Here is an 18,214-nt window from a genome sequence, read left to right on the forward strand (position 1 = left end):
GCCACCCTCGCATCCATCTGGGCCCCAGCTCATCCCGGTACAATCACAACTCGGTGCTTTGGAGCTTGTTAGTAGCAACTGCTGTTCTGTGTCCCTGACAGCATCGACTTCTTTACACCTCACAGCCCCATGGGTGCAAGACCTGCCTCCTTGGTCCATTTCACCAATGAGAAATGTCCAAAGTTTTCTGCCCTCTGGACCCCTAACAGCCAGGAAGTAGGCACCCCAGCCTGGGTGCCAAGCCAGGTAATAAGTCCTTAGAAGGAAGGCTTCCGTACCTACTTGCTGTGTGATCCCAGACCCATTCTTACGAAAGGGGAAAGAGCTAAAGAAAGACGATGGATGGCCTTTCAGGAGTTGTAGCTGTAGGGAAATTATATGCAAAAGTTATGGGTCAGGCCAGCCTGGGGCTTCTCTCTGCTGGAGGCTCACTTCTGACTCTGTCCTCCATCCCACTGTGGTCTGCAGCCTGAGGCTGCTTGGGTTTCCCTTACTGAGGGTGCTTTCCCATCCATGTAATGGGACCGGGGCTGCAGAAATCACTATGGTGACCACTTGTATTCAGCAAATATTTATTGAGCTCTTACATGCCAGGCACTGCGATCTTATGGGAGACAAAGCAGACAGAACTAATCTCAGGGCTTAGGACCTGGTGGGGAGGCCTACCCTATGGGGAACCGGAGAGAGGGAGGAGGGGAGTCAGGCTTGGGGAGGCTCTCCTCACTCTCCACACCTCTTCCAGGGAGGCTTCTCAGAGCTCTAACCTCACAATCCCCCCCCCTCCATGTTCTTCCTTTCTTCTTTCTAGCTGCAGCTCTGCTGCCTCCGCTCCTACCACTTAGCACTTGTGAGTGTAACATTTGGTCACATGGGCAGGCTGGAAAAAAAAAAAAACAGAAGAAATATAGAAACTACACTAGTGTCTTGTGTGGCAGACCCCAAAGTGGCCCTCCCTCCCCTAGTGTACCCTCCCCTGGGCTGGCGGCTCTACTGAGGCAGGAATGGGGGAGGGGTGAACAGCCAGGCAGAGGCTCTGACCTTTGCCCTATTACAATCTACCTCCAGGCCTGGCAGGGCAGCTAGGTAGGCATAGAATCCACAGTATGGGGGGGCACTGACTTGCCCCAGAGCTGTGTAGGTTGTCAGCAGAGATGGCTTCCTACCAGTGATGAGGGCATTCCAACCAGCCCTACCACCTGTGCCCATTCACAGTAGAGGGTGGAGAGCCAAAGGAAGAGTGCGCATAGCAGCCACAGGACCTGTGTTCTCTGAGCAGTCAGGTTAGAGGAAGTCACCAAGGGACAGGAAGGGCAGGGGTTCAGGCGTCCACTTACTTCCTTTTCTTAGAAGACACAGAATGAGGCCCAGTATGGAGGGAGCTTTGGGTGGGGGCAGAGCCGGCAGTGTGGGCTGTGGCAGAGATACTAGTGGTCCTGGTCTGAGAGTAAGTCGGGGCTTGACCAGGGCCAGCTAAGGGTGATGGCTGAGGTGTGGGTGGGCCTGAGGCTGGGGATTGAGGTTTTGAGCAGGTTGGGGAACCCAGGAAGTGGTAGATGGAAGGAATGTGTGAAGTCAGGCCCAGAGCACCTAGGCTCCAGCAGAGCAGCCATGAGGGGCATTTGGTCACATGGACAGGCTGGGGGAAAGCCGGGAGGAATACAGAAACTGTTAGTGTCTTGTGTGGCAGACCCCAAGGTGGCTCTCCCCTGAGTACCCTCCCCTGGGCTGGCAGCTCTGCTAGGACAGAGGGGACCAGATTTACCTTGGGGTCTTGAAGATAGTGAGAGGAGGTGTTGGAAGCCAGAGACATCAGGAAGTGTTGAGAGGGACTGCAGTGAAGATCTGGGACAGCCAGGGGGCAATCCTGGAGGGGGGGGTGTCTGGGTCTGCAGCTCCAATGCCCTGCCCGCTGCTATGGGACTGTACTGGAATGCTGTCAGGAAGGGTGACAACTGCTGAGCCACTGGCAGCTTGTGGGACTGAATTGACCCTGGCCTCTGGGCCTTAGTGTGGCCAAGCTTCCAGGCCTTCCCCCACATCTGTCTGATTTTGTGGCACTTTTCTATGTAGCCATCAGAGCGGAAGAGACTGTACCTGTTTTATAGGCAGGTCACTAAGGACATGCAGCAGGGATAGGTGAGCTACTGGGGACCCCTGGGTTTGGGCCCTAGCAAGCCAGGCCAAGGGAACAGCCGGGGGGTGGGGGTTTGGGTCTTTAGCACTGTGGCTATGGAGGGAAAAGAACCTAGACCCAATCCATCTGCCTGGCCAAGAGTGACACTCTCTCCTCTCTCAGGTTCCCAACAAGAATATCCGCTGACTGAAGTGATGGAGAGCGGCCCAGCCGTGTGCTGCCAAGACCCTCGAGCAGAGCTGGTCGATCGGGTGGCAGCCATTAATGTGGCCCACTTGGAAGAGGCAGATGAGGGCCCAGAGCCTGCCAGGAATGGTGTGGACCCTCCACCCCGGGCCAGAGCTGCCTCTGTGATTCCTGGCAGTGCCTCAAGACCCATTCCAGTGCGTCCCAGCCTCTCAGCTAGAAAGCTCTCCTTGCAGGAACGGCCAGCTGGAAGCTGTCTGGAGGCTAAGGTTGGGCCTTACTCTACAGGACCTGCCAGTCACATCTCTCCTCGGGCCTGGCGGAGACCCACCATTGAGTCCCACCATGTGGCCATCTCAGACACGGAGGTTGGTGGGGTGGACTTGGAAGTTGTTCATGGACCTGTCAGGAAGGCTTGGATTTTCACCCACTATATGTACCACATACTTAGTGTTCTTTGGTTTGCATATCTTTAGAACTCACTGGGAAGCTTACTACCTAACAGCAGGGCTTTTTTCAACTCAGGGAAGGGCCATCTGAATCAAGGGCTACCTCCTGCCTTCTTCCCACCTTTAGCCCAGGAATAGGGCCCTCTCTCTTTCCTAAGAAGCCCTCTTAAAGCTTTGAAAACAGACCATGTATGTCTCTGCCCCAAACCATCCCAAGCCTGAGCCATGACCAAGCCTCTGAGAGAATGCTCTCACTTGGAAACTGCAGTGTGCTTCCTGGTCTTCCTTGGATCTGAGTGCGACCTTGGGTCCCGATGGGAGCGCAGCGTAGCCCGGGCTCCACCCATCATATCCTCACATGTCACCCGAGGCTTCTCATCTCCCACAGTGGCGATTGCTATCCTCCAATTTCCCCCGGTTCAAACTTGAAAGGCTGATGAGCTGCAGGTCTGGGAAGTAGAGGCTGGGCCCTGCACAGTCTCCCAAGATGGGAGCACTGTCCATTATGACTGAGCATATGAATGAACTGTCTCTGATGCTCTCCTCTCCCCCAGGACTGTGTGCAGCTGAACCAGTACAAGCTACAGAGTGAGATTGGCAAGGTAGGAAGGGTGTGAGGGAGGGGCCAGGGCTGCAGAGTCCTCTCTGAGCATCTGTCTTTCCCTCTGATGGAACTGGGGAGCAGAGCCAGGAACACCCAACTTGATTGGGAGATTATCAGGGGAGAGCAGAGGTAACTTCTGACTCCTGATTCCCCCGGTCCTCCTAGGGAAGACAAGAGGCTGCGTGGAGCTGTGAGGCAGGGGTGGGTGGCTCCTAGGGCACAGGAGTCCCCTCATCAGTTGGAGATGTGAGCCCCAGAACCAGGTGATAGGAGATCGGGTGGGGTCCGGGTGCAGAAGGTAGGACCAGAGCTGTTGAGAATGTGGCTGTGTCTTGAGGGGCTTGACCAATGGCTCTCTGCAGGGTGCCTATGGTGTGGTGAGGCTGGCCTACAACGAAAGTGAAGACAGACACTATGTGAGTCTGGGGCTGGGAAGGGGTTGTTGCCCAGATCGGGCCACAAAAGCAAGGAGAGTGGGGAGACGTGCTGGGGTAAGGGGCCAGGGTGACCTCTTAAGGAGAGGTTCCTGCTCTGGGGTGTGCTAAGGGAATGAACGTCCTGTTTCTTGGGGTATGTAAGCAGAGCCTGGCTTCCTCTGAAGAGAGAAGAGGAGGAAGGCCTAGATTTGGCTATGGCATAGTAGTCATATACCTGGCCACATGCTCAGTACCAGTGGTAGCTGCCAGTGTGCTCATCTGGACCACAGTCCCCTGAGGGCCTTTCAAGCCCCTGGTGGCTGCACACATGTGATATTTCTGTCCCTTTCTCCACAGGCGATGAAAGTTCTTTCCAAAAAGAAGTTACTGAAGCAGTATGGCTTCCCTCGTATGTATGCCATGGCCTTGAAAACACCTAGCCTGGGGCAGAGGAGGAGGGAAGGGTCCCTAACTACTTCTGTTTAGGAGTGGGGGTTACAGGGTAGGAAACAAGAGCAAAGGCCTCGGGATGGACTGGGCTTGGTGAACTGGAACGAGATCTCCAGGACCAGCACCTTGATTTACTTTTTGGTCATAGGCCGTCCTCCCCCGAGAGGGTCCCAAGCTGCCCAGGGAGGGCCAGCCAAACAGCTGCTGCCCCTGGAGCGTGTGTACCAGGAGATTGCCATTCTAAAGAAGCTGGACCACGTGAATGTAGTCAAATTGATTGAGGTAGGAGGGGGTGGTGAGGGTATTGGAGCTTGGTGGGTGGGTGGAATGGATGGGTCCTCAGCCTACCAGGGCCTAGGGAGCAAGTGGGTGAGGCACTGGGAGCAGGCCATCTTTGGCTCGGACTGTGGAGGCATTGAGGCAGTCCAGGCTGGTGCAGGGTGTTCTTGCTGAAGGTGAGAGGTAGACCTGGAGGTAACGGTGAACTCCTTCTCCAGAGGCGAGGGCTGTAATATGGAGGGCTGATGGGGTGGTCAGTAATACTGAGGTCCCTCTGCTGGTACCTGTACAGTTCCTGTTCTGTGTCTAGGTTGATTTCAGGACACAGTAGGGGACTTGGGTTATAGAAAAGGACAGGAGGCCTGGGTTCCCCAACTCCATTCCTCCGCAAGCCCTATGCCAATATCTGCTCCCTCTGACCAGGTCCTGGATGACCCTGCTGAAGACAATCTCTATTTGGGTGAGTGACCCAGTTCATTCCCACAGCAGCTCACCTAGGGCTGGTCCCAGTGAGGGCTCCCCAGAGACACACAGAAATGTTCGGGTGGCCATGATATCCTGTACTCTCAAGCCCTGGACTCATCATGTTTAGTGACTGTTTCTTGGCCCCATTCCCTGCCCCTAACCAGTCCGGGTCAGTATGGTTCTGCCCTCAGTAGGTGCAAGAAGCTGGCTGAGTCAGTGAGTCTGGGGATCCAGCCCTCGGTTTCCTCACCTGTAAAATGGGATAATAGGGTCGGGAGTGTAACTCATGAGTGGAACATGCTTGGGAGCTGGGTTCAATACCTAGCCCTTCAAAAATGATAGTTATAATAACAAAATAATAAAATGAGGTAAGGGTGGCATGTATCTAGGGAAGGTTGATATCAGGAAATGTGCACATTCATAATTATCCTTATTAATATGGATATTATTATCTAAGTTCTTTATCCTGATTGATACTTGGGCTTTTCTGGGAGGAGATTTGGAGAGATGGGATAGGAGGGCTGGAGGGGAAGTCCTAGGGATTGTTCAGGACTTCCAAGACCCTGGGCCTGTGCTCCATCACAGAAAGGGGGCGGGGCAGGAGAGGTGGCTCCAGGCATCAAGAGGCAAGGCTGTCAAAAGGTCAAGGGTGTTGTTGGCAGGGAGCTTTAGGAACATGTCTGCGCCCTTCTCAAGCTTCAGTTCCTCCCTGACAAAGGGACCCATGCTGAAAGTCTGTTAGCATCTGAGGGTCCAGTCAGGCAGCCCCATGGGGAACCTACCTCACCTGTCCTGTCCCCTGCCCCTCTCCACAACAGGGAGGAACCTTGGCACTGGCCACCCACAGCCTTATGATACCTCTCTTCTTTCCTTTTCTTTCAGTGTTTGACCTCCTCAGAAAGGGGTGAGTTCCCCGTCCCATTCAGGCAGATCATCTCTAGTCCAGTTCTCCTGTCCTCCCTGTCCCTCTGCCCGGGGGCCAGCTAGTGTAAGAGAAAGCAGAGCTGTGCACCAGCTCTCTGGAGGAACTCTTGCCTCAGGGACCATTCAGATGAAGACTGGTGAGGGTTGCGGAGGCTGGAGGAGTCGGGCTGGGAGAGAGATGGGCTTTGAGTCAGATCTTGAAAAACTAGGAAGATATTTGGATGTAAGTGGGAGAAGGGGTGTTTTTAGGTAAAACTCATACTTGCATTTAAATCACCAAGAGTTCTTTGAGGTTCACTACTAACTGATTATGGCAGGGAGAAAGCCAAGGATCAGAGAAGGTTAACAGCTTACCTAAGTCACACAGCAAGTTCTTGATGACGCCTGGTGTTCTAACTCCGTCTGCCTGCCCTGTTTGATGTATGGGAATTTTTACAGAGCAGCTGACATGGACTAGTGGGTTCAGGGCTGGGTGGATCCAAACCCCTCCCTGCCAAGCCTGGAATGAAGCTTGTGAACTATCCCTCTGCAGGTCCTCTCCTGAAAGACTAATTTTTTTTTTTTAACCTGCATTCAAAATGAAGAAATTTTTAGGGCTGGAGAGATGACTCAGCGGTTAAGAGCACTGACTACTCTTCCAGAGGTCCTGAGTTCAAATCCCAGCAACCACATGATGGCTCACAACCGTCTATAATGGGATCTAAATATACTGTACCTAAATATAGTGTACCTAAATATAGTGTACCTAAATATAATAAATAAATTAATTAATCTTTAAAAAATAACAACAACAACAAAAAAGAAGATTTTAGGGACTGAGCCTGCAGCTGAGCTGGTAGGGTACTTACCCAGCATGCACCACGCCAAGGGGTCAATCGCTAGCACTGCATAAAACCAAGGATGGCAGCTAATACCTGTAATCAGGAGGTGGAGCCAAGAGGATTAAAACTTGAGAAATTCAAGGTCATCATTAGGTATATATTGAATTTCAGGCCAGCCTGGGCTATGTTATACCCTGTCTCACCACCACCACCACAACAACAAGCATCCGGTTGTTGTTTTGTTTTTTGGAGACAGGATCTAACTGTGCTGACTTGACTGAATTTGAGCTTATAGGTGAGCCTCCTGCATCTGCCTCTGAAGTGCTGGGATTAAGACCAGGCTGTCCTTTGTTTTTTTGTTTTGTTTTGTTTTGAGACAGGGTCTCACTATGTAGCTCTAGCTGCTTAGAACTCGCTGTGTGAACTAGGCTGGCCTTAAGCCACAGAGGTTTTCCTGACCCTGCCTCCTGAATACTCGGGTTAAAAGTATGCCCTCTTTACTACACTAATTTTTAAAAAATGGAAGTTTGTGTTGCTGCCCATGTCTGTAACTGACAATCTGGAACACTATCTCTATTGTTCTCCATGTTAGACATTCTGAAACATTCTATTTCACTAGACAAAAGAAAAACTAAACAACAACCCAAAACCCCCCAAAAAAGACAAAATAAAACCCAGACCCACTTGGTTGATTTTCTGACTCTTGAGTTAGGATCCACGGTTTTAGAGCCACAGGTTTAAATGGTAGTGCCTTCGTAATTATTTGGTTACACTTAATTCTTGCAAGAGCTACAAGCCAGAGGAAATGGAGATCAATTAGCCTTGAAATTATGATTGAAAGGGGATAGACGGATCACGACTTTGGCATATGGAAGAAGCTAGTATCTTGAGTTCTATGAGCCCTTGAGCACCAGGATCCTAGGAGGGCCCCTATTCCCCAACCCTTGCAGCCTTCTGTATTCCTGAGTACACTGAATTGGCCTCCCTCCTTCCTCACAGGCCAGTCATGGATGTGCCCTGCGACAAGCCCTTCCCAGAGGAGCAAGCTCGTGTCTACCTGCGGGACATCATCCTGGGTCTCGAGTACTGTGAGTGAGACAGCCTGTCTACTGGGACCGGTTCTAGAGGACTTAAGAGCGCGCTCTGCCCATACCAAACAGCCATTGAGCCCTTCCTGTCAGTCAGCGCTGGTCTACCAATCAGCTTTAGTGGAGAAAGGGGCGGGGAGGTGGGGGGGGTAGGGGACCCAGTGGGCTTCACTGGGCATGCGCTGGGTCGGTCGCTGTGCTTTGCGTTCACTAGTGTGCGTCTGCGTGTTTTTTGTTTTTTGTTTTTTGTTTTTTGTTTTTTTCTCGCTCGGTCTTTTCTGCTGTGTTCTATCCAAGCTTCTCCTCTCTACAAACATCAGGAGATGTGGGATGGAAGAGATTTCTGTCCAGCTGCTTGGGGAAGAGTGTGTCCTGGCACAATGCCTGTGGTAATGGCAGGGTAGGCTTAGCTTTAAGGGCCTCCAAGGCAAGAGCTCAGGGACGCATGGCTTCTGTGCCACCTACGCAGGGCACAGATGATGCTCTAGGACTGGGAGAGCTCTGTGTGGCAAGTGATGCCTGCCAGGGCTTCAGAGGCACAGGTCCTGAAGACTCAGGGTTCACTGGCCATCTATGAGGGTTGATGGTGGGAAAACCTGTCAGGTGGAGGCAAGAGAGGAGAGGGGCTGTTCCGCCTGGATGGAGTGTCCAAGTGGCTTGGTGTGGTGGTTAATCAGCAATGGTGCTGGAACGCTGTCCAGGCCATGTCTCGAGGGCTGCAGACATCTCTGAGGAAGACTTTCTGACTGAATCCTGTCAGTGTTATGAGGGCTCTGAGCAGAGGAGAGTCTGATGGGGTTTTCTTCTTAGAAAGCGCTGCCTGGTGGCTGTGTGGTTGCTGGATGGGGTGTGAGAGGCAGCCAGCTGGCCAGAGGCAGGCTGTTTCCACAGCTCAAGTGACAGATGGTGAGGTCAGGATTAGAGGAGTAGTAACAGGATGGGAGGAGATAGGGTGGCCGGCGTGGGGGGACTACCTGGTCTAGGGAGAGGAGGGCCCTCAGAAACCTAGGGTTCTGGCCTGAGTTGGGAAATGGGTTGCTGCCCCTCTCTCTAACATCTTATCTGGGCCTGTTTCCACAGAATTCTTCCTCCCTAGCTGAGGTGTAGCCCACAGTGACATGGAGTATCTTTATGCTGATGAGCCCTCTCTAGTGCCTCCAGATGAACACTCTCTTTGTACATGTAGGGAATCTGAGGCACATAGACAAGTGTGCAGTACACAGACTCCAATAAGAGCAAAGAGTGTAGGAAAGATGGGTACATTTTATCATTGGTCAGTCGGTCTAGTAAGCACTGGGCAGAAACAGCCCTTCCAGGGCTCGGCTGCACGCCCTTCCTTTTTTGGAAGGGCCTCTGCCAAGGGCCTGTCTGCCATCTCCTAACCCCACTTCAGATGCATGCTAGACCAATCTAGGATTCTAGGTTCCAATCTCCTCAGGGCCCAGCTGATTGTAACGAAGGGCATCTCTGGGGTGTTAGCTCCAGGGCTGGAGAAGTGGGTGAGGGAGGCATTTGCGCCCCAAAGACTTGTGATTCTGGTCTTGCGGATGGACAGTTGGGGCTGGTGAGAAAGGCCCAGATGATGGAGGCTAGGATGGCCTCAGTTGCTCATCTATTGTAGTCTTTTAAGCTCCTCTGATTATGGCGGATGACAGACAGTGTGGACTACTATGTACAGCTTAGGCTCTTTCCATCTCCGGCTTCATTGGCTGCTTGCTCTGAGGTCGAGAGGAGGAGGAGCTGACGAGTCTTTAGGGTCAGAGAAGAGTAGGGGGGAAATGTGGAGTTTCTTTTTTCCTTTCCTTGCTTTAGACGGGGTATTGCTATACAGCCCAGGATGGTCTAGAATTTGCAGTCCCCTTGACTGGACTGAGGTTACAGGCTTGCATCAGTCTACCTGGCTAGAGTCCTTTCTCTTTTGCTAGTGATGGGGTTGTAGACAGGTGTGGAGTTCCGAGACTGAGATTTCATATCTGTTATCTGTCAGACATTCACATGTGTGCAGGGCCTGAGTTCAGGAGCAAGCCTAGAGTTGAGAAAAGGATTAAAGACTATATTCCCTGGTCAAATGTGCATCGTTTGGGCCTTCCCCGCTCTGATGGGATGTCAGGTTAGTGTCCCTTTCTGGCAGGGACAAAGCAGGCTCCCAGTGTTCTGCACCGTTTCTGACTCTGGCTCCACTCTGCTAGAGATGTCTGACCTTCACCCCAACCATCTTCATCCTGGAGGTGCTGAGGCCTGGCACCTTCTCTGAAGCCTGTCATTCAGATCCCTAGGGCTGAGGCAGTACTGTTGTGTCTGTAGGCACAATTCAGTCCCCACAAACCAAGCATCAGTCCTGGGAGTGGGGATTCCCAGGTTGGGGCTGGACCTAGGCATGGGCTTCAATGCGCTTTGGGCCTGTAGACAGTGCTGATATGGGACAGGCCTATGGAGAAGTTGTCCTCCCCTATATTTTCCTGTGATTTCCCTCCTCAGCAGGAAATGCCTTGTTTGTTGAGGAAAGATCACTGGACGTAGAGTTCAGAGACTCCCAAGATTCCCCTCAGTGTCTTCAATTGCATAATGGAGCAGGTGGCCCCAGTGTCATTTTTCTGGGGTTCTGTCATAACATGGGTAGACATGGCTGAGATGAAGGCAGGAGAGGGGGCCCTGGGCAGTGACCCCCCCCCCCAGGCTTGCGTATCACCTGTTTCTCTCCACAGTGCACTGCCAGAAGATTGTTCACAGGGACATTAAGCCATCCAACCTACTCCTTGGGGACGATGGGCACGTGAAAATCGCCGACTTCGGTGTCAGCAACCAGTTTGAGGGGAATGACGCTCAGCTGTCTAGTACGGCAGGGACCCCGGCATTCATGGCCCCAGAGGCCATTTCTGATTCTGGCCAGAGCTTCAGTGGGAAGGTGATGCCTGGGACCTAGGTTGGGATTTGGGTGGAGGAGCAGAACAGTTTGCAGCAGGGTGGGGGTGGGGCATTTTGCAAGCGGAGGGCTCCAGGCTTCATGAGCCAAAATGTGCCTACCTTTTCCCTGGAGCCCAACATATACCCCTGGGAATCCCTAGAAAATGGTTACAGTCTTACTTGTATCTTTTACTGCTGCTTGTTCTGTGTGGGGCTCTGTGCTGAGCTGTGGTACAGGCAGAACCGAAACAGTCCCATTCATATCCCATGGATGCGGGCTGAGAGTCATGGTCAGAGGAGGGTGGTTTCCTCGGGTCCTGGACATGGCAGGGTCTAGACTGGACCATGAGAATCTGAGCTGGAGGCAGAATCTAGGAATGTTTAAGAGGATTGAGAAGCACAAGGCTGGTTGGGGTTTAGTCTCTTATGTGGCCAGAGGTGCAGAGTGATTATGAGTTTAGCCCAACACCAAACACACACACACACACACACACACACACACACATACACAGAGGGGGAGAGGGAGAGAGATTGTTACTTGGTCTCATGGTTTTCCAGTGTTGTCATCATAGAGGGGCCTGGTTTAGAGGGATTGGCTGCCTCAGCATTGCTGAGGTGACAGGAAGGTTTCTAAGGGGACTGCAGCAGTGTGGATGCTCTGCCTGCCTGGACCTTACAGCGTGCCGCCACACAGGGCAGGGGAAGAGGTAGCTGGGCCATGTGGGCCTTGGCGTTCAAGCAGAGGCCAAGGGTATAAATTAGTTTTTCAACTCTTATTTGAGGCTGGGCATAGAACTCTCAATGGTAGAACATTTTGATTGGCATGTGTTTGCTGGGGTTCATTTTCCAGTGCTGAAAAACAAAAATCAAAAAGGATCTTTTTTATTTTGCTGTAATTCTAAATTTCCTGAAAAGTTATAAGAAGAGTATAAAGGAATCCTCTGGACTTTAAAAAAGTTAGTATTGCATTTTATGCTGTGGGTGTTTGGCTTGCATGTATGTGAGTGTGTCAGCTGTGTGCCTGGGACCAGCAGAGGGTGTTGAATCCCCTGGAATTGAAGTTACAGTGTGCTGTGAGCCACTATGTGGGTGCTGGGAACCAAATCCACATCCTCTGGAAGAGCAACCAATGCTCTTAGCCGTCTCTCCAGCCTTTTACTGATTCATCAGCTTTGCCATGTTAGCTTTTTCATTGTCTTTATGTTTCTGAATATATTGTCTTAAAGAAGAACTGGGGTCCAATCCAGGAAATTTTTTCCTTCCTCCTTTTTAAAAAAGATTTATTTATTATATATCAGTACACTGTAGCTGTCTTCAGACATACCAGAAGAGGACATCAGATCCCATTATAGATGGTTGTGCGCCACCATGTGGTTGCTGGGATTTGAACTCAGGACCTCTGGAAGAACAGTCAGTGCTCTTAACCACTGAGCCATCTCTCCAGCCCCCGTGAATATTTCTATTACATTTCTCGGAATCATTCAGAAGTTTATTTTGAGACAATATGTCTGTTTATCACTGTGTACTTTAGTGGCTTTCCTAAGAACGAGAACATCCTCTTATGTAATCTCAGTACAGTGACCAAGGTCAGGAGCTTATCACTGACGAGACTGTTCTATAATTCGTTGTACACATGTAAACTGTTATGAAATGGTATTGAAATGTTCTCAGCTTGCCTGGTTTCTTTTTCTTTTCTTTATTTTTTAATCCTGGAGATCCATCAGGGTCATTTGTTACCTTTCCTGAGAGTCTCTGTTCTGGAGACATTTCTCCCTCCACCGTTTTTCTGGGGTGAGAGGTGGGGACAGGGTGTGTCACATATCCTATGCCGCTCTAGAACTTGCTGAGAATGTCCCTGAACTAGAGATTCTCCGGTAGCTAAGTCCCAAGTGTTGGCTTACCAATAAATATGTTATCCTGTGTTCTCCCCACCCTCCAGCTTCTTGGTTTCTCTCGGTCCTTCTGATCTGAATGATTTGAAAGCAGACTGATGTCTCAGAACACACCAGCTTGCACTTGTCTTGTGTTCTCCAGAAGGAAGGATGGATGATGATGATGATGGTTGTCTATGTCAGGAGTTGCATACATGAGGATTTATTTGTCAGAGGACATGGGGATACGGGGGAGGGTGTGCCTCTTGCATTGGGACAGTTGCACAATAACTGAATGGAGGCTTCCTTGAACCCAGAGCTACTTACTGAGCATGAGTTTAATACACACTGCTATTTTGGAAGCACATCTGTGTCATGGAGGCAGCAGATGACCCAGTGGATGAAATGAGGCTCAGAACCTGCCGAGTTACAAACAGTGCCTGTTCCTGGCCTGTCCCTAGAAAGTCCACAATCCCAGGAATGTTGGAGCTCTGTTCTTGGCATCTCCCCTGTACTTAGCACAGGGCCCAGCATAGATCAAGCCTCAGGGAGTGTTTGCTGATGGATGCCTGCCTGGGGAAGGGGTGTCTCTGCAGGGCTCTTCCGCAGCCTAATAAAGATGGGTGAGGTGAGGTGGGAGTGCGGGGTGGTCATATTTACTGACATGGGCTTCTTTCTTTCTAGGCCTTGGATGTATGGGCCACGGGGGTTACACTGTATTGCTTTGTCTATGGGAAGGTGAGTCCTGAGGGGCCTGCGGAAATGTGTGACTGGGTCTAAGGAGCCGAGAGTGGGTGACAGATACAGGATCTTTTTTTGTGTGTCCCTAGATAAAATGGCTTTTGTAAAGCCCACCTGGGCCAAGAAATCTGAGGGAAGAGAGGCCTTTTGTTTCTCTTTCTCCCCTCTGGGAGGGATTGACCTGTTGTCCTAGGACAGCACATATCCAAGATGAGGTGACAGCAGTATTGTCTCCTGTCCTCCAGAGTGGTGCCATTCATTCCTTCATCCACGAAATCATTTCTTCACATCATTGGGTCTTGCTTCCTTCTAATCCTGACATGATCAAGATCCCTGCCCACAGATGCTTTGGCTCTGGTGACCACCCTTAAGAAGGCAGGCAGTTTCTCAGTGAACGTGTCCCCAAACACTAGACCTTGGGAGAGGAAGGCCTTGCTGCAGGCAGCTTTATTGCTGGCGGCAGGTGCAGCCAGCATCTCTCTGCAGTGACTCATCTGCTCAGTTACAGTTGCTGAGCCCTTGCTGTGCGCCCTAAACAAGTTAGATGAGGCCTTTCCCCATCTGCTGGGTTGGGGGTGGAGCATAAGCTGCCTCCCACCCCTGGCCCCCTACAGAGTGGATCAAGGCCTACATCCTGTCTGTCTCTTCTTCCCACAGTGCCCGTTCATTGATGAGTACATCCTGGCCCTGCACAGGAAGATCAAGAATGAGGCCGTGGTGTTCCCTGAGGAGTGAGTTGTCCATGGAGGGAATTGTGGAGGCTCCCCCACCTCTCCGGGAGGGTATCTGAACTTTAGCAGAGCATTTGCCCAATGAGAGTCCCATCTCGGCCTTCAGAGTTAGAAAGGGGAAACTGATCTCTCGGAGGGGCCAGAGCAGATACATGGCCTCCTGCCCTTCCATCTGAGGAATGTGGTTGGGATTATTCTTGGTCCCAAGGAAGGGAGGAAAGCACCCTCGTTAATGGTGGCGTCCTGGTCCCTTTCCTTCCCAGGCCAGAGGTCAGCGAGGAACTCAAAGACCTCATCCTGAAGATGCTCGACAAGAATCCTGAAACAAGAATTGGGGTATCAGATATCAAGGTGGGAGCCTTGTCCAGGGCCAAGGTCTGTGTCCCCTTCTGGACGGACCTGCACTGGGACATGTGTGTTGGGCATCTCTGGGTTGAAGACTCCTTCAAGGTCAATGCTAGGGATGCTTGGGGACCTCAGCTGGTTGATGTCTGTTTGACCCTTCCCTGGGTTGATGACCCTGACCCTTCCCTATCTTCTGGGCTCTACAGTTACACCCTTGGGTGACCAAGCATGGAGAGGAACCTCTCCCTTCAGAGGAGGAACACTGCAGTGTGGTAGAGGTGACTGAAGAAGAGGTGAAGAACTCAGTCAAGCTCATCCCCAGCTGGACCACTGTGGTAAGAGGGTGAGGGATGGGACTCTCTTGTCTTAGAAGGGTGTGGCCAATGCTTGGGACTTGCTCTGCTCTCGGCCTTTGAAGGAACAGTGTGGCATCAGGTCAGTCAGCCACAGTGCAGGGGCCATGGACGCCCCTGCTCCATTGGAGTCCATCTTTGGAATAATGTCACCTTATTGAGCCTGATGGAAAGACCTGAGGTCTGGTGAAGGCCATGGCAGGGAGAAGCAGTTCCTTCCTTGCCTACATTCTGGGAACTGCTGCTCTTTCCGAGGCACCACACTGGTATCTAGGCGTGACAGTAAAGACTGGAGACTTGGCTCAAGGTCTCCCACCTGTCAGTTAGACCACACCCTATCCCATGAACCTATCTGCTTGCCTAGGCTGGGACTGGCTAGCCAGGCCCGTTCCCCATATTGACCTATCCTCCCCAGATCCTGGTCAAGTCTATGCTGAGAAAGCGTTCCTTTGGAAACCCATTTGAGCCCCAAGCACGCAGGGAAGAAAGATCTATGTCTGCGCCAGGAAACTTACTAATGTGAGTATAGTGGGCTGAGGCCTATGGGCTGCTCCCTGGGCTTGGGCTGACACATGGCACTGAGGCATATCCCCAACTAGGGACATATCCAAGTTTCAGAGGAGGGCCCCATTGGTGCCCTAGAGGCCCAATGTCCCACATGCACACACTGTAAGAGATGAAGACTTCGCTCAGCCCTCCCTGGGACAGAGTCCATGTGGACCAGCTAGCTGGCGAGGCTAGAGGAGAGAAACCTGTTTGAACCACATGTATGGGTTCACCACTTTGAAAGAGATCAGAAAAGCAGTTCTCTGAACATTGATTCTGGCTTCCAGTGTTTCTGCTGCTGCCTTCAAATTTACCTTCCAGTTAGTTTGTGCACAGACCTTCAGAGAGAACTGTGAGGCGTTGTGGTCCTAGGGCAGTTTAGTACCTGTCTGGTTGTGAAGGAGTTGGGGAGAAGGGCTGTACATTTGGCTTGCCCTGTGGTAAAGGCACTTTCCTGGGGAGGTGAACATGGGCATTGTGCAAGCCTGCCCTTATAAGGAGTGGCCACACAGTGAGGTAGACCTGGGAGGTATCTATATGTTTCCTGATTCCTCTTTGAGGTTGCCCTTGGCGGAGTGGATCATATAGAATTTGACAAACGAACTAAGATACATCTGACATCACAGTAAAGACCGCTTCAGCTCAGTGCTTGTGTTCCTGGCGCCCCCTGGTGACACAATGAAGCAGCCAATAGTTGAGAACAGTTCTAGTTTGTTCCCTGGAACTGAACAACAAAAACAAGAGTAAAGTACACTTTAACCTCGCAGAGGACATTGGGGTCTTTGTTAAGACTCCGTTCTTTACATTTTAGGCTATTGTTAGTCCAGCTCAGTGAGATTGATCCTTTGAGTTAAAACAAAGGTTGGGAGTAGGAATGAGTGATCAGATTCAGGGATCTGTTGAATAGTGGAATTCCCAGGCTGCTGGTAACTCTGCCCTGTGAGCAAGGTAAAGAATACACAGAATGAAAGCCTCTAACCCACTGGGGGCCGGTAAAGGTCAACAAGAAAGATCTTTGACCTAGCTAGTACTCATGGGATACTAGAAAGTCATCTGGGTCAGACGGTGAGAGATTCCTGAGAGCTTAGATTCCATCCCAGAGCAGTGGGTAGCCACAGAAGGGTTGTGGGTGGAGGCTGTGGTAAGAGGAAGTGGCAAGGAGGACTGCCATGATGGAACATATCCTAGGGAGGCTAGTGTGGAGTGGAGATGCCAGAGGTTGTAGGCTAGACAACCGTATGAATGTATGAGAAAATCCCCTGCATACACACCTGACTCCTGGAATCCCTCTGCCCCTGGTGTTTCCTAACAGGAAAGAAGGATGTGGAGAAGGGGGCAAAAGCCCAGAGCTTCCTGGAGTCCAGGAGGATGAGGCTGCATCCTGAGTCCCTGCATGTGCCCAGGGCCATCGGCAGCATGCTCATTCCGCACCTCCAGAGGCCCACCGCCCTCATGCAATAGTCGCCCCTGCAGGCAGGGGGCTGGGGACCTCGGCCCCTCTCCTGGCCCCCCTCACCCATTGTGCTGCATGACCTGCGCACAGGCACATCCAGGGACAGGATTGGAACGTGTGTCATTCGGGGATCGGGGGTCCTGGTTGGTTCTCTGTTGTGATCCATCTTGTGGGGAATATTAGAAACCCTACCTGACTGGCTGGTGAGGCCCAGGGCAGAAGGCAAGAGACCAAAATGGCAGGTGGAGACCTAGTGGGCTGCTTCTCAGAGAACTCCCGTAGGGATTGGTGGCCTGCCCAGCTGCTCCACACAAGAAGGGACGATTGCTTCACCTCAGTGTGGAAGGTCCTGAGAGTCGGAGTACTCGGATCTCTAGCGTGGATAATACAAAATGACACGTGCCTGGGAGCAGACTGATCTCGGAGAATCCAGATTCCTCTTTCATTGTTTTTCACCTGAGGGTTTGGTTGGGAGCAGCTGTTGTGGGGAGCATCTTCCTCCGGCAGTCCCTGGCACAGTTTGGTAGTCACGAGGACCTGACATTCATGGACCGTGTTTTACGCTCCTCGGTGAAAGGGCTGAAGTGAATTCAACTCGGAGCATAGGCCTGAGCCCGGAGCAGTATACTTTGCCTGCCAACCTCCCTTCCTCTCTCATGGATCTCCAGAATGAAGGTTACAGAACACCAGGAGTGACAAGGAGGGCCACGGACTCTCAGAACTGTGGCCCTGAAGATGTGGAAGTAAATGGGATGCAGGCTCTGAGCTGATGCTGGCTTACTCACAACATGCCTATGATGGAGGCTCAGCCAGCTGAGGGACAGTGCGAGCGAGACGCACTCCCTGTCAGGCGGGTGGCCCTTCTGCCAATTGCTTCAGTTCAGGACATCAGACAGTCAGCCCACACAGGTCAGAGCTGCACAATTGCACGTGTGGACACTGCCCTTCCAGAACACGTCAGCTCTCTGGATTCTGTGGTCGTCTGGCTGTTCTAACGTTTACTGATGATGCTCATAGGGACTGGTCCCTAAAGGGAGATGAGCAGGACTCAGGTAGCCCTCTCTGAAAGCCTCCCATAAGAGATCCTGGCTGCCCACATGGGTTTCAGAATGCAGGAGGGCTAAACTAGAAAAGAGAGAGGCTCTGTGGGAGCACTGGTTCCCACTGTATCTCTGTGCCCATGGGTGTACATTGCTCCTTTGTGTGCACATGCGTGTGCATGCCCATCTGCTGTATACAGCACACTTGCATGTCTCATACTGGCACATGCATTTGTAATATAGTTTCTATGTCAACTTATGCCTAGGAGCAGGAGGTAGCCCACTGTCAAAGGGCTCCCATTTCAACCAAACTCCTCTGCACTAAGGCAGCCAGTGTAATCAGGGCTTGAAAACAAATCATCTAATCCTACCTAAGAATACTTTTATAGAGTAAATGGGAGGCAAGTTAAATGC

General features: G+C 51.6%; 1 protein-coding gene across 1 annotated transcript; it reads left to right on the top strand.

The window, feature by feature from the left end:
- The first annotated feature begins 2,319 nt into the window (after positions 1 to 2,319).
- On the top strand, positions 2,320 to 16,767 carry CAMKK1 (calcium/calmodulin dependent protein kinase kinase 1). Its single transcript, XM_080923292.1, has 15 exons — positions 2,320 to 2,688; positions 3,324 to 3,371; positions 3,736 to 3,789; positions 4,147 to 4,198; positions 4,388 to 4,521; positions 4,942 to 4,978; positions 5,866 to 5,887; positions 7,728 to 7,816; positions 10,522 to 10,721; positions 13,276 to 13,329; positions 13,990 to 14,063; positions 14,327 to 14,414; positions 14,615 to 14,743; positions 15,177 to 15,280; positions 16,620 to 16,767. The coding sequence occupies exons 1-15, from the start codon at positions 2,329 to 2,331 to the stop codon at positions 16,690 to 16,692; spliced, it is 1,518 nt and encodes a 505-aa protein (XP_080779418.1). The 5' UTR covers positions 2,320 to 2,328; the 3' UTR covers positions 16,693 to 16,767.
- Positions 16,768 to 18,214: the final 1,447 nt, after the last annotated feature.

The sequence above is a fragment of the Micromys minutus genome, assembly GCF_963924665.1.
Source record: "Micromys minutus genome assembly, chromosome: 10".
Classification (NCBI taxonomy): domain Eukaryota; kingdom Metazoa; phylum Chordata; class Mammalia; order Rodentia; family Muridae; genus Micromys; species Micromys minutus.

Excerpts from the sequence above, each read along its gene's own strand:
- CAMKK1 (XM_080923292.1), top strand. The coding sequence starts at position 2,329 with ATGGAGAGCGGCCCAGCCGTGTGCTGCCAAGACCCTCGAGCAGAGCTG. Across the intron at positions 3,372-3,735 it reads TACAGAGTGAGATTGGCAAG|GGTGCCTATGGTGTGGTGAG; the intron begins GTAGGAAGGGTG and ends GGCTCTCTGCAG. Across the intron at positions 14,744-15,176 it reads TCCCCAGCTGGACCACTGTG|ATCCTGGTCAAGTCTATGCT; the intron begins GTAAGAGGGTGA and ends TATCCTCCCCAG.